A 14,254-nucleotide genomic window follows, 5' to 3' on the forward strand; every position below is an offset into this window, starting at 1 on the left:
TCCTTTATTTTCATTCTCTGTTATTTAATAATAAACACCTTTAAGGTTATGAATTTGCCTTGGGCACACCCAATAAGGTTTTAAATAATGCATTGCTCTAATTATTACTATTCTTTTATTAGTGGTTATATAGATATTCCATCTCTCAAAGACAGAGTGAGTTGGAGAAGACTCTCCCACTATAAGTGAGATTTTCCAGTTTCTCATATATTGCTGATTGATTTTGTTTCATATGTTTGACGTTATTTTACTGGTGGACAGAACTCTATGATGTTACTTTTGTAATTTGTGTCTTTTTTCAATACAAATAGCTTTCTTTTTCTGCTTAAATCATTTGTCTTGAATCATTTTAGGGATATTAACATTACCATTGCTATTTTTGCTTGCATATACTTAATATATTTTTGCCCATCTTTTTTTTTTTTTTTTTATGAGACAGAATCTTGCTCTGTCATCCAGGCTGGAGTGCAGTGGCGCAATCTCCTACCTCAGCCTCTTGAGTAGCTGAGACTACAGGCATTCGCCACCACACCTGGCTATTTTTTGTATTTTTAGTAGAGATGGGGTTTCACCATATTGGCCAGGCTGGTCTCAAACTCCTGACCCTGTGATCCACCCACCTTGGCCTCTTAAAGTGCTGGGATTACAGGCATGAGCCACCATGCCCTGCCATTTTTGCCCTTTTAAAAATTTAATTTTAATTTTTAAAATTATTACTTTTTGAGACAGGGTCTCACTATGTTGCCCAGTCAGGAGTGCAGTGGCATGATCTCAGCTCACCACAATCTCAGCCTCCTGGGTAGCTGGGACCATAGGTGCATGCCACACCTGGCTAATTTTTTTTTAATTTTTTGTAGAGACAAGGTCTCACTATGTTGCCTAGGCTGGTCTTGAACTCCTGGGCTCAAGACATTCGCCCATCTCATCCTCCCAAAGTTCTGGGATTGCAGGTGTGCACCACCAAGCCCAGCCACATCTTTTTACTTTCACCTTATTTATGCCAATTTGTTATTGGTGCATGTCTGATTAGTAGTATGTAAATGGGTTTTGGTGTGTGTCTAATTAGTAGTATGTGAATGGGTTTTTGGTGTGTGTCTAATTGTAGTATGTGAATGGGTTTTTTTTCTATCCAACACGAGGATCTTTTCCTTTTAAAAGTAAAATTACATGCATTCACGTTGGTAGTGATAACAGATATGCCTGATCTTTATTCAGTTATCCTATTTTGTTTTATTGATTGGTTGTTTCCCCCAAATAATTATTTTCCACAAAGGCAGAAGAGTAGGTAGCGTTTCTCTTCTCTGAAGTTTCTCTTTTCTTTCTCTCTCCTTCCCTCTGTCTTTCCTCCTAAGTGAATCTGATTGAACAGATAATAATTTCCTTGATTTTCTACCATATAGCTCTAAAATTAGTTTGTTTTGCCTGTTTTGAATTTCATACAGTCTATACATTCATACACTGAATTTCATACAGTGTACCCTTTTGTATCTGACTTCTTTCGCTCAGGATAGGGTGATGAGCGTCACCATCTGGCTAGGGGTAGCAGCAGCTTGTCCATTCTCACCACGGCTGAGGACTCCGCATAGCTGCTGCATCTTGGATGGCGGCTGGGTAGTTTCCAGCTGGGGCTCTTCCCAACAGTGCAGCTAGTGAACAGTCTCCTGCACCTGTCCTGCTAGGGCACAAAGCCAGAAGTGGAACTGTGGGTTGTGGGGCAGGCACACCTTCTGCTCTGCTAAATGATTCCAAACATTGTTTCCAGTGGCCGTGTCAGTTTAGCTCCCCAGCAGTGTGTGAACAACCTTGGCAGCACTGGCACAGGGCGGAGCAGGAGCTTCCTGCAGGGACAGTGTGAGGAGCCTGGGATCCTTGGGAGGGGAGACCTCAGGGGAGTGGTGGCGAGGTGTCCCCAGATGTCATTCATTCTGCTGATTCATGAAGACCCAAGTCTGCAAGCTGCTTCCTCTTAGGAAGCCACCTTCCCAGGCTAAACATACCTAGATTTCCTCAACCCAAGAGCTCTTCCCTTGAAAATACAGACCCTGGGCCAAGCGCAGTGGCTCATGCCTGTAATCCCAGCACTTTGGGAGGCCCATGGGGGAGAATTGCTTGAGGCCTGGTGCTTGAGACCTTGTCTCTAAAAAAATAAAAAATAAATTAGCCAGGCACGGTGGCGCACACCAGTGGTCCCAGCTACTCGGGAGGCTGAGGTAGGAGAATTGCTTGAGCCTAGGAGGTGGAGGCTGCAGTGAGCTATGATCGCACCATCACACTCTAGCATGGTGACAGAGTGAGACCCTGTCTCTGAAAAAAAAAGAAAAAGAAAAAAAGAGAAGAAGAAAAGTAAAGAAAATACAGACCGTGAGGGAAAAAAGAAATCTCCAATTCCACCTTAATCACATCACACACTACAAGAACTAGTTATCTCCCCTCAGTGCCTCAGTTCCCACACCTCCATGGGGTATCAGAGGGGCTTCATGAAGGGGCCTGGGCTGGGCACTAGGGCGCTTCATGGTCCAGGCACCAGGCCCTGTCACTAGCCAGACACGTTGTACTGTCATAGGCTCAGGACTGCACACTGGGCACCAACAAGGCCAAGGCTGGGCATCGGGTACACTGCAGAGAGCTGGGCCCAGGAGGCAGTGTCACAGGCTGGGCACCAGGAATACCGCTCCAGGGAGGTTCCCAACAGCACCATCACCTTGTGGCCCTGGCAGGGCCTTGCCATGACCACACTGTCTCCTTCAAAGAGTCCCGCAACTGCCACAGCCAGATAGACCCCCAACCTGGGGCAGACGCCTACTCCCCACAATCCTGAACACACAAACCATGTGTTCTAGAATCTTGGCACGGTGGAGGTGCCCCACCCCCTCTGCCTCCACAACCGATTAGAAGGAGCAGTGAGGACTAGATACCTGCTTGCCATGGCCTGTGGGTCGGGGGATCTTCAAGGCCTTCTTACATCTCCACTTCCTTCTGCCAGATTAGATCATCAGCCGTATATTGAAGGTAGGGCTTCAGGGTCATGGGGCGGAAGCTAGAGGAGTCTGTTTGCCAGGGTGCCTGTGTCGGGCTGTCCTCATGCCTGAAGGGCCTCCGTGTGTCCATGTCCTGATGGGTGGTACATCCTCAGCAGACTGGGGGCCCAAATGGCGCCAGGGCAGTTCCAATTTCCAGGGTGGCCATGAACACAGGAGAGAAGAGCCTTATTAAAAATGGGGGAACACAGCAGGTGCAATGGCTCATGCCTGTAATCCCAGCACTGTGGGAGGCCAAGGAGAGCAGATCACTTGAGGCCAGCAGTTTGAGACTAGCCTGGACAACATGGCAAAACCCTGTCTCTACTAAAAATACAAAAATTATCTGCGCATGGTGTTACACATTTGTAATCTTAGCTACTTAGGAGGCTGAGGCATGAGAATAGCTTGAACCTGGGAAGTGGAGGTTGCAGTGGGCTGAGATTACACCACTGCTCTTTAGCCTGGGTGACAAATTGAGACTCCATCTCAAAAAAAAAAAAAAAAAAAAAAGAAGGAACAGACTAACATCCATGGAATGAATGAGCTTGTTTGGGAGGCACAGTCATAGGAAACCCATCTTGCGATGATGAGGAAGTGAGGTTGAGTGCCCACTGTCTATCAGCGTGGCTGAGACTGAGTGAGGTCACAACACCCTTGTGGCGAGCATCACCAGCATCCCCATTTCACAGTGGGAAACTGAGGCTCATGGAGCTTTAGTGGTTTGCGAATGCTGGAGCCAGAATTCAGTACCTGTGTTCAGTAGACTTTTTGGGGGTGAAAGAGGATGACATGTAAATTTCGTGAAGCATTCCATAGTTTAAAGAAAAGATTGTTTGTTTTTTTAGAGACAGGATCTTGCTCTGTTACCCAGGCTGGAATCCAGGGTGCGATCCTAGCTTACTGTAGCCTCAAACTCTTAGGTTCAAGTGATCCTCCCACCTCAGTCTCCTGAGTAGCCACTGCACCTGATTAATTTTGCTTTTGTAGAGACAAGATCTCGCCATGTTGCTCAGGCTGGTCTTGAACTCCTGGCCTTAAGCCATCCTCCCTTCTGGGCCTTCCAAAGCTCTGTGATTACTGGTGTGACTTTCTTCCTTGCCTATTGTTTGTGCATTACCAGTCCAGACTGGGCCAATTTAAAATCTCCATCTCACATCTGGTTCAGTGCAGCCTGCTCTCCTCTCACCCCTGTTGCTGGGGCCAGTGAGAGTCAAGGAGGGAATGGACACTCATCTCTACTCACTTTCTTACAGGGTCACAAGAACCACACCTCCAAGGGCATGGTCTGTATCAGGGTGGCCCCTGGAGCAATGCAATGTGACACTACTGTTCTTTAGGGACAGGTAGCCTGGCCCACTTGTGCCCCATCACCTATCCTCTGGCTGACAACTCACCCCTGTGATTATTCTCTCTTCTGCCTCTCTCCCCCAACCACCTGTTTGTGTAAACTATGGGCAGTGATGAGTCCTGGGTGATGGCTTATAACAAGCCCACGAGTTGGCTGTTCTCACTGCTTGGGGACTGTAGAATGTGGGGCACCTGCTGCCCCTGGCCTTTGGTTGCCAGGTTTTTTTTTTTTTTTTTGTTTTGTTTTTTTTTTTTTGAGACAGAGTCTGGCTTTTTCACTCAGGCCTGAGTGCAGTAGCATGATCTCGGCTCACTGCAACCTCCGCCTCCCAGGTTCAAGTAATTCTCCTGCCTCAGCCTCTTGAGTAGCTGGGATTACAGGCACGTGCCACCATGCCTGGCTAATTTTTTGCATTTTTAGTAGAGACAAGGTTTCACCATGTTGGCTAGGCTGGTGTCGAACTCCTGACCTCAAGTGCTCCACCCACCTCGGCCTCCCAAAGTGCTGGGATTACAGGTGTGAGCCACAATGCCTGGCCATTTGCCAGTTTTGAGGCAGTAGGAAAAGCCCCTTCCCACTTGTGCATGTGTTAGTGGCTGCTTATGACAGGGCTGGGCTGGAAGGCGGCTCTCTCTGCCTCAAGTCTGCTGTGTCCAGGGGTGTGAGGGCTGCCCTTTGCTGCCTGAGAGCCTTTTTCCTCAGGGCCCTGGGTCCGGGGCTGCGGTCAGACCAACATATCCTGCAGGATGGTGAAGGGGAAGCTGGTAGAGGTAGGCAAGTGGCCGTGGCAGGTGAGCATCTTGTTACTGGGCACGTACATCTGCAGCGGCTCCCTCATCCACCACCGGTGGGTCCTCACGGCTGCACACTGCTTTCAGAGGTCAGTCATCGGGGGCTGGGGACTTTGCTTTCTGGCCTTGGGGTCCCTGGTGAATCTAGGGATCTGGGAGCAGGGGGCCTGGCTGGGTGGTCCTGAGCTCAGGACCCATCTCCTCCCTTACCCATGGACTTACCATTGGTGACCTGACTCCTACCCATGGTCCTGTAGATCCAAGGACCCCAGCCAGTACTCTGTGATGGTGGGAGTCCGTCAACTCCCAGAAAATGGCACTCAGCTCCTGGTCACTCACATCATGATTCATGAGGATTTCAACAATTTCATGTCTCAGAACATTGCCCTCCTGAAGCTCAAGAACTTCGTCTCCTGGACTCCCCTCATCCAGCCTGTCTGCCTCCCCAACGTCAAGTTCAGGTCATCCATTGGAAGCATGTGCTGGGTAATTGGCTGGGGAAATACAGGACAAAAAGGTGAGTGAAGGCTGGCAGAGGTTACAAGACGCTTTCCTCCTTGGAATACAACCCCATCACAGGCTCCTTCATTCATTCCTTTATTCACTCATTCACTCAGTCAGCAAAATTTCCTGACCTCTTGATACAAAGATATACCCCAGTGCTCTAGTGTAAAAGACACATGTGGCCTGCATAGACCTCGGTTCCCAAAGTTAAGTGAAGTGAAATGCCAAGTGCTCGCCTTGCAGCATGGCAGGAAGTGAATTCTTCGTTATTTATGGGGTTCCCATTAATGGCACGAGGGCCATGATCTCAGGACATACTGAGGTACTGAGGCTTCTCTATCTAACTGTTGTTGCTGGTTATCCTGAAGTATCCCCAAATTCCTGGAGGCCTGGTCCCTGTTGGTGCTCTCCTTGGGTTCTAGGATCTCGGAGGCTTTGTGGGGGCCTGCTTTCCAGGGGGTGACATCTTGGGACTCTAGGGTCTTGCCACCTTGCTGGTGGCCAAGGGGCAGAGCTCAGCTCTTCACCCTCATAGAACCTGAATTACTGGAGAAATCTCCTCTTGTCCTCCTTGTCATTTGGTGCCTGGATATCACTCCAAGCCCCTTGGGACACTTTTGCATCATCTTTTTTAATGAGCTGGGGCTTTTTCAAAAGTTAGGCTCCGGGCTGGGACCTTTATCAAATCACCATCCCAGGAAATAGCTCTCCCTCCTACCTTAGCAAATGTGGACAGCTCTGTGATGGGGACGTGTCAAAAAGCTGAGGGGATGACAAGGTCAACTCTCTGTCTCCTCAGTGACCCCAAGTACCCCCTACAGTCTTCAGGAGGTGGCTGTCAGGATCGTGAACAATGACATCTGCCAACACCGGTACCAATTCCTCTTCTTGAAGGACAAGAAGAGCTTCATCGGGAATGATGTGCTGTGTGCCAGCCCCGAATGGGGCTTGGATGCTTGTCAGGTGCAGAGCGTGTGGACGGGGGCAGGAGAAGACTTTCAGAATTCATGCATTTCTTTTCACACAGCACTGGGAGACCTTATGAAAATCTCCTGGTTCTAGATCCTTGAGGAATCGCCACACTGTCTTCCATAATGGTTGAACCAATTTACATTCTCACCAACAGTGTAAAAGCGGTCCTGTTTCTCCACAGCCTCGCCAGTATCTACTGTTTCTTGACTTTTAAAATACCATTTGACCCACAATCCCATTACTGGGTATGTACCCAAAGGAATATAAATCATTCTACTATAAAGACACATGCACACGTATGTTTATTGCAACACTGTTTACAATAGCAAAGACATAGAACCAACCCAAATGCCAATCAATGATAGACTGGATAAAGAAAATGTAGCACATATACACCATGGAATACTATGCAACCATAAAAAGAATGAGATTGTGTCCTTTGCAGGGATGTGGATAAAGCTGGAAGCCATTATCTTCAGCAAACTAACACAGGAACAGAAAACCTAACCACTGCATGTTCTCAGTCATAAGTGGGAGTTGAGAAATGGGAACACATGGACACAGGGAGGGGAACATTGCACAACAGGGCCTGTTGGTGGGGGGGTTGGGGGTAAGGAGAGGGAGAGCATTAGGACAAATACCTAATGCATGCAGGCCTTAACGCCTAGATGATGGGTTGAGAGGTGCAGCAAACCACCATGGCACACTGTACCTGTATAACAAACCTGCACATTCTGCACGTGTATCCCAGAACTTAAAGTAAAATGAGAAAAGAAGAGAAAGTCTCCTTCTCCCGGGCTTCCATTCAGCCTGTAAAATAAGGGCGAAATACTCTTGTCCCTGTCCACAATGAAGGTAGCGATGGCAGTCCTTTACCACTTTTTTTCTTTTTGAGACGAAGTCTCACTCTGTCGCCCAGGCTGGAATGCAGTGGTGCAGTCTTGTCTCACTGCAACCTCTGCCTCTCAGGTTTAAGCAATTCCCCTGCCTCAGCCTCCTGAGTAGCTGGGACTACAGGCACACGCCACCACACCTTGGCTAATTTTCTGTATTTTAGTAGAGATGGGGTTTTACCATGTTGGCCAGGATGGTCTCAATCTCCTGACCTTGTGATCCTCTTCCCTCAGCTCCCCAAAGTGCTGGGATTACAGGCGTGAGCCACCTCGCCTGGCCTGATTTACTACTTCTGAACATCAGCTACATGCTCAGATGTGGGCCACGTGCTGGCAGAACCCGTTTTGCATAAATGACTTTCATTCTGCAAGCACAGAATGAACACTTCTGCCACCTGCCGCTTGCACCTTCTATTCAACATTGGTTTTGAGACAGCATTTCACTGTGTTGCCCAGACTGGTCTCAAACTCCTGAGCTCAAGTAATCCTCCTGTCTCCCAAAGTGCTGGGATTACAGGCGTGAGCCACCATGCCCAGCCTTGTTGTTTTTTAAGAATAAGCTATTGATTTTTATTTCTCAAGTCTATGATTTTTATGCTTCCTAACACATGAATTATCCTCTTTTTGTCTTTAATTCCTTTGCAAGTGTCTTGAGCTGAATGTACAGTGATAATTGATGATAATAACAAATAATTTATTTTTATTCTCTCTTGTTTGGTATTAAAAGTACTTTAGATCAGGACATTCTATGTGCAGTGTTTAGGCCCACGTCCTGTGCAATATGTGATATTCTTATTACTCAACATTCTAATTATAGATTTTAGTTGTTTTTATGTTAACGTTTTGAAAGTTATTTTTTCCCATTGATGGAGTGACTCACATTTTGTTACTGAACTCTGGTTTTATTTCACTGTGGTGAGAGAATGCTTACCTGCAGTGGATCTCTTTCTCTCCTCTTCTTCTCTCGTGTTCTCACTTTCTCTGGGCCCCGAGAGTCCCGTCAGTCCTATCTCAGGCAGGGGTCCTCACATATCATTGCTAGTGTGATTCTCACTGGCTTGATTTTCTCCTTCATCTTCCATTTGCCCTGCCCTCAAAAGAATACCAACTCATATCTGTCTAATATGTGTAATTAGGCCGGGCATGGTGGCTCACGCCTGTAATTGCAGCACTTTGGGAGGCCAAGGTGGGCAGATCACCTGAGGTCAGGAGTTCAAGACCAGCCTGATCAACATGGTGAAACCCTGTCTCTACTAAAAATACAAAAATTAGCTGGGCTTGGTGGTGCACACCTGTAGTCCCAGTTACTTAGGAGGCTGAGACAGGAGAATCACTTGAACCCGGGAGTCAGAGGTTGTAGTGAGCCAAGATTGCATTATTGCACTTCAGCCTGGGCGACAGAGCAAGACTCCATCTCAAAAATAATAATACTATGTGTAATTAAAGGTATCTGTATCTTTGAAAAATACACAGTGTTGCTGCGTGTGTTTTAGTTGGTATAAATTATATTGTGCTGCCTATTTCATCCTGTAATTGTTTACTGAGGCATCTGAATTGGTTAAGATATTCAGGTTAAATGGTTTTATTCTTTCAAATAATTGCCCCATATATCCTATGTCAAATTTTCCTTCCTTCCCCAAACATCATTTCGGGCAGAGTTCATAATTTTTAGTCATTTTCAGTTATTAAATGCCTTGTCCCATTAAAAGTTTCTATTTAAATTTAAACTTCACTTCAGAACCCCCCGAGCCCCCAATCTCTGGTCGTCCTAGGGATGAGGTGCCCTGCCCTGCCAGGAGGTCAGGAAGCTGGCCTGGTGTCATCTCCATGGTGTCATCCTTCATGGTAAGGCCATGGAGTCCTGACATCCCCCAACGCGCTCTGCTTGTTATTTCCAAGAGCTCCTTAGATATTTTAAATATTGACCTCTGGTTGGTTTTAGACAGAGACAATGCCCTATCTTAATTCATCATCTGTCTTCAGTGAGATCTGGTATCCTTTACTGAACAGATAACCTTAGTTTTGATGCAATCAAGCCTAACACGTTTCTTCAGGCTTGTGAGTTTTGTTTTTGTTTTTTGAGACAGTCTTGCTCTCTGTTACCCAGGCTGGAGTGCAGTGGCACGGTATGGCTCACTGCAATCTCAACCTCCTGGGCTCAAGCGATCCTCCCACCTCAGCCTCCCAAAGTCCTGGGATTACCTGTGTGAGCCACTGCATCCAGCAGAATCTTATTTTTAAAAGTATACATCATCCCAAGTCATAAAAACATGGTCCTATATGATTTTGGTTTAGGTTTTATTTTTCATTTTAGAGACAGGGTCTGGCTCTGTTGCCCAGGCTGGAGTGCAGTGACTTCATGATTATGGCTCACTACAGCCTGGAAATCCTGTGCTCAAGTGATCCTCCCGCCTTAGCCTCCAGAGTGGCTGGGACTACGGTGTGTGCCACCGTGCCTGGCTAATCTTATTTTTTGTGAAGACAGGGTCTCATTATGTTGACCAGGCTGGTCTGGAACTCCTGGGCTCGAGTGATCCTCCCACTTTGGCCTCCCAGAGGTTGGGACTACAGTGTGGGCCACTGTGTGCTGGTCTTGTTTGTTTTAATTAGCTTTATCATTCTTACTTTTCACATTCGGAGTTTTCATTCCTCCGAAACTTTGTTATGGTAGGGTGCAACTTCGTTCTTCTCTGTCTGGTGAGCCAATGTCGCCGCCGACTGCTACAGACCCCTCATTTCCTGCAGACTTGATGCTTTGTGTAATGTGTGTCAGGTGTCCTTCCGGGTAGGCATCAGGTTACTGGTTCTGCATTGCCCCCACTGGACTATTTTTTTGTTTCTATGCCAGTACCCCACTATTTCTATAATTATAGCTTTCTTATCATAGCTTTAAAATATGTGTAACTATCTGGTAGATCAAATCTGCGCCCAACCTGTCTTTTCCTTTCTCAAAACCATTCTAGAATTTAAGGATTATTATCCTTCAATATCAACTTTAGAATCAGTTGTCAAGTTCCTGAGAAAATCCTGCTAGCGTTTTAAGTGGAATTGCTTTGAGAGATTAATGCCTGAAGAATTGACATTGTTCTAATTTTTAATGCTTTTACCCTATATTGAATAGACAAAAGGTATTTATAAAACATATATGGAGAATAAAGAATAACATTAGCAACATCCATGTACCCACCAGCAAACCTAAGAAAGAGTCCCTCACAGACCTGGGAAAGCTTCCCTGTGGTCATTCCTGCATCTCAAGCCTCAAGTGCTCTGACTCTGCCCCCAGTTATTTTGCTGGGTGACATTTGCTCATGGCGCCTCCACTTCCTTGTGTGCTGTGCAGTGTTTTCAGGAGTGAGGACATGTTCCTTAGAGTGTTAACCGTAGGACTACCCTGAGGTGTGGCTTCAAAGATAGGTTTCTCCAGACAGAATCTATGTCTGCTTCTGCCAGGTGCCTGCAGGTATGACCAACCCAGCATCATTTTACTTATTTACTTACTTTTAAGTTCGGGGGTACAAGGGTACAAGGCTATGAAGACTGAAGCTCAGATTTGCTCAGTTTGACAAATGGCCTTGGGGGCAAAAGCTGTCGCCTGGGCTCCACTGACATCTCTATATTCCAGCCCTCATTTAGGTTTTCGTCTCTGAAGAGTCTATATTTTTGCTAGTTTGCCCATGCATTTAAAATAATCTATTTTTTAAAATCTCACATTTGTAGTTATCTTTAGCAATAAGGTTGGTATCTTGCCTTCCATACTGCAGGAAGCCAAATGGTGAGAATCGAAGGTTTGTTACAGGTACATTTCTGTCATGGGGGTCTGTTGTACAGATTATTTCATCACCCAAGTTTTAAGCCTAGTACCTATTAGTTGTTTTTCTAGATTCTCTCCCACCTCCTACCTTCCCCCATCAAGTGGACTCCACTGTCTGTTCCTGTCTTTGTGTTTATGAGTTCTCATCATTTAGCTCCCACTTATAAGTGAGAACATGCGGTGTTTGGTTTTTCTGTTCCTGTGTTAGTTTGCTAAGGATAATGGCCTCCAGCTCTATCCATGTCCCTGCAAGGGATCATGCTCTTTTTATGGCTGCGTAGTATTCCATGGTGTTTATGTGCCACATTTTCTTTATCCAGTCTGTCACTGACAGGCATTTAGGTTGATTCCATGCCTTTGCTGCTGTGAATATCCCAGCACCACTTGAAACCACATCCGGTCTTGGCTTAGGTTTTTTGAACCACCCAGACAGTGTGAAGTCATGTTGTGAGTTCATATGAGGGTGAGTGATTTGAGTTCACCCTCGCTCTGAGGGTGTGGTCATTTTTTGAAGGTATAACTTTTTGCAGGATGTCTGCTCTGAGGCTCCTCTCCTTAGTGAGGCCCTGGGTTTTGTCTTTTGTCTCTCAAGCCCATGAACAAGGCTATGAAGACTGAGGCTCAGATTTGCTGGGTTTGACAAAGGGCCATGGGGGCAAAAGCTATCGCCTGGGCTCCACTGACATCTCTAGATTCCAGCCCTCATTTAGGTTTTCGTCTCTGAAGAGTCTATATTTTTGCTAGTTTGCCCATGCATTTAAAATAATCTATTTTTTAAAATCTCACATTTGTAGTTATCTTTAGCAATAAGGTTGGTATCTTGTCTTCCATACTGCAGGAAGCCAAATGGTGAGAACTGACATTTTCACATTGTTTTAAGGTGTCTCGTCTTTGAACAACAGTATATCTGCACACTGATGTAGGTCTTCCCTTATGTTTTTAGGTAGTTTATTACTTTTTTTTTAAGAGCCTTATGCATTCTTCATTAGATTATGTCCTGTAAATCTTGGTGTTCATTGTGTTTTAAAAATAAATACAATAAGTTGTTTTTCTGATTTATAAAATTTTCCGACATTACGGAAGAGTGTAAAGAATATTTTAAAAAATCGTTAAGTAACCCACTATCACCAGAAATAACAGCTATGACTTTCTTATGTATGCCATTCTTTTTTTTTTTTTTTTTTTTCTTTTTTTGAGACAGAGTATAGCTCTGTCACCCAGGCTGGAGTGCAGTGACTCGATCTTTGCTCACTGCAACCTCCGCCTACCAGATTCAAGCGATTCTCCTGCCTCAGCCTCAGCTGGGACAACGGGCGTGTGCCATCACACCTGGCTAACATTTTTTTTTCTTTTTTTGTATTTTTAGTAGAGATGGGGTTTCACCGTGTTAGCCAGGAGAGTCTCAATCTCCCCACCTTGTGATCTGCCCACCTTGGCCTCCCAAAGTGCTAGGATTACAGGCGTGAGCCACCGCGCCCAGCTGATGTATTCATTTTAAACAATCTTCTTTTCTATAAACCTATGTTTGCACAAAAAGAGGAGAGCTGGTTTGCATTTCAAACAGCTCACTCCGCAAGCAGGATTTCAGGAAAGAAAAAGACCAAGGGCAACGGCCTTGGAGGCCCACCAGGATTTAAGGGGAAGGCAGAGGAGGGGACGGGGATTTAGGGTCAGAGTTAGCAGGAAAAGGAAGACAGAGGCCGGCGTGGTCCAGTGCGGAGCTTATGTGCCACAGAGCTCATCCTCAGCGGCAGGCTCAGGCCGGGGAGGTCCTCCTGCTGCCATCCTTATGCCACCCCTCCTTTTCTCTACAGGTTGACTCTGGCAGCTCCCTCGTCTGCCAAATGAACAAGACCTGGATTCAGGTGGGAGTGATGAGCTGGAGCTTTAGCTGCGGGCGGCGCCACTTCCCGGGCATCTACACCAGCACTGCCCACTTCACCTCCTGGATCAGGGCTCAGGTTTCTGACCTGAGGTTCGTCAGTAGGGCTGGCCCTTCCTTCCTGAGCCCAGTTATCCTCACTGGCTACCTTCTGCTGGCCTCCTTGGGCTCCCTGTGCTCCTGTGAGTGGTGTTAAGGACAGCTGCTCCCAGAGGCTGCTTCTCCCTCCCCTGTGTTCTGCCCTTTGAAGTGCAGACCAGAGGTTGCACAGGATGGCAGGGCAGAGTGGCCCCGGGGGAGGGTCCAAGAGCCGCTGTTATTTTCTGTTGTTCAATGAAGATGCTTTTGAACTTGGAGCCACTCAAGTGATTTCTTCTTGACCTCGGCCGGAGCCCTTCACAACCTCCCTAACCCCCAGGAAGTATTGGCTGTTCTCTTAAGCTGAGCCTCCCCCGATAGTTACACCATGTCTGTCTTGTGCTTGTTGTGTGACCCTGAGAGACTGTTCCCCTCCCTCTTCCTCCAAATGTGGGACTGCAGCCCCGGCTTAGTCATCCCAGCACTCCAGCAATCCCCCAGGTCCGCATGGCCCTCCCCATGGGTATGTGACAGACACTTTCCCTCAGGCCTTCCGGCGAGGGCTGGCCTCTTCCCAAGAACCTCACCATGGCCAGATCACAGACCAGATCACACACTCATGGACTGTGTTCCAGAACCCACGGGCCTCTCCCAAGCCCTCATAGCCCTCTGAGGATCTGCAGAGCCTGAACCTCCTCTTCCCTCTCTGGCAGAGGTAGATGATGTGGGGACAGGGCAGAGTGCCTACCTGGGTGATGAATGTGTGAGGCGACTGTACCCTGAGCTCCTGAGCTGCCTTGATGACCTCTGTTAGACTCTGCAGCACGAGCAAGGCTGGCCGGAGCTAGCCAGGCTGAAGACAGAGCCCTGCCCCTGTGTGAGGAATGAGGGGCCCCTCAGACCTAGTGGGCCTCAGGTGCAGAGCAGCCAGCCACCCCTATCCCTCAGGGCACCT

General features: G+C 47.0%; 1 protein-coding gene across 1 annotated transcript; it reads left to right on the forward strand.

The window, feature by feature from the left end:
* The first annotated feature begins 2,894 nt into the window (after positions 1 to 2,894).
* Positions 2,895 to 13,574, forward strand: LOC116564662 (putative serine protease 46). The gene is made up of 4 exons (XM_032297889.1): positions 2,895 to 3,009; positions 5,071 to 5,248; positions 5,417 to 5,676; positions 13,154 to 13,574. The coding sequence occupies exons 1-4, from the start codon at positions 2,925 to 2,927 to the stop codon at positions 13,156 to 13,158; spliced, it is 528 nt and encodes a 175-aa protein (XP_032153780.1). The 5' UTR covers positions 2,895 to 2,924; the 3' UTR covers positions 13,159 to 13,574.
* Positions 13,575 to 14,254: the final 680 nt, after the last annotated feature.

This window comes from Sapajus apella, unplaced genomic scaffold (assembly GCF_009761245.1).
Source record: "Sapajus apella isolate SASKATOON/1434 unplaced genomic scaffold, GSC_monkey_1.0 scaffold38, whole genome shotgun sequence".
Taxonomy (NCBI): domain Eukaryota; kingdom Metazoa; phylum Chordata; class Mammalia; order Primates; family Cebidae; genus Sapajus; species Sapajus apella.

Bases quoted from the DNA above. Each gene is read 5' to 3' on its own strand.
- LOC116564662 (XM_032297889.1), top strand. From the start codon at position 2,925: ATGGCCTGTGGGTCGGGGGATCTTCAAGGCCTTCTTACATCTCCACTT. The intron at 3,010-5,070 runs GTAGGGCTTCAG...CTTTTTCCTCAG, and splicing joins TCATCAGCCGTATATTGAAG to GGCCCTGGGTCCGGGGCTGC. The intron at 5,249-5,416 runs GTCAGTCATCGG...ATGGTCCTGTAG, and splicing joins GCTGCACACTGCTTTCAGAG to ATCCAAGGACCCCAGCCAGT.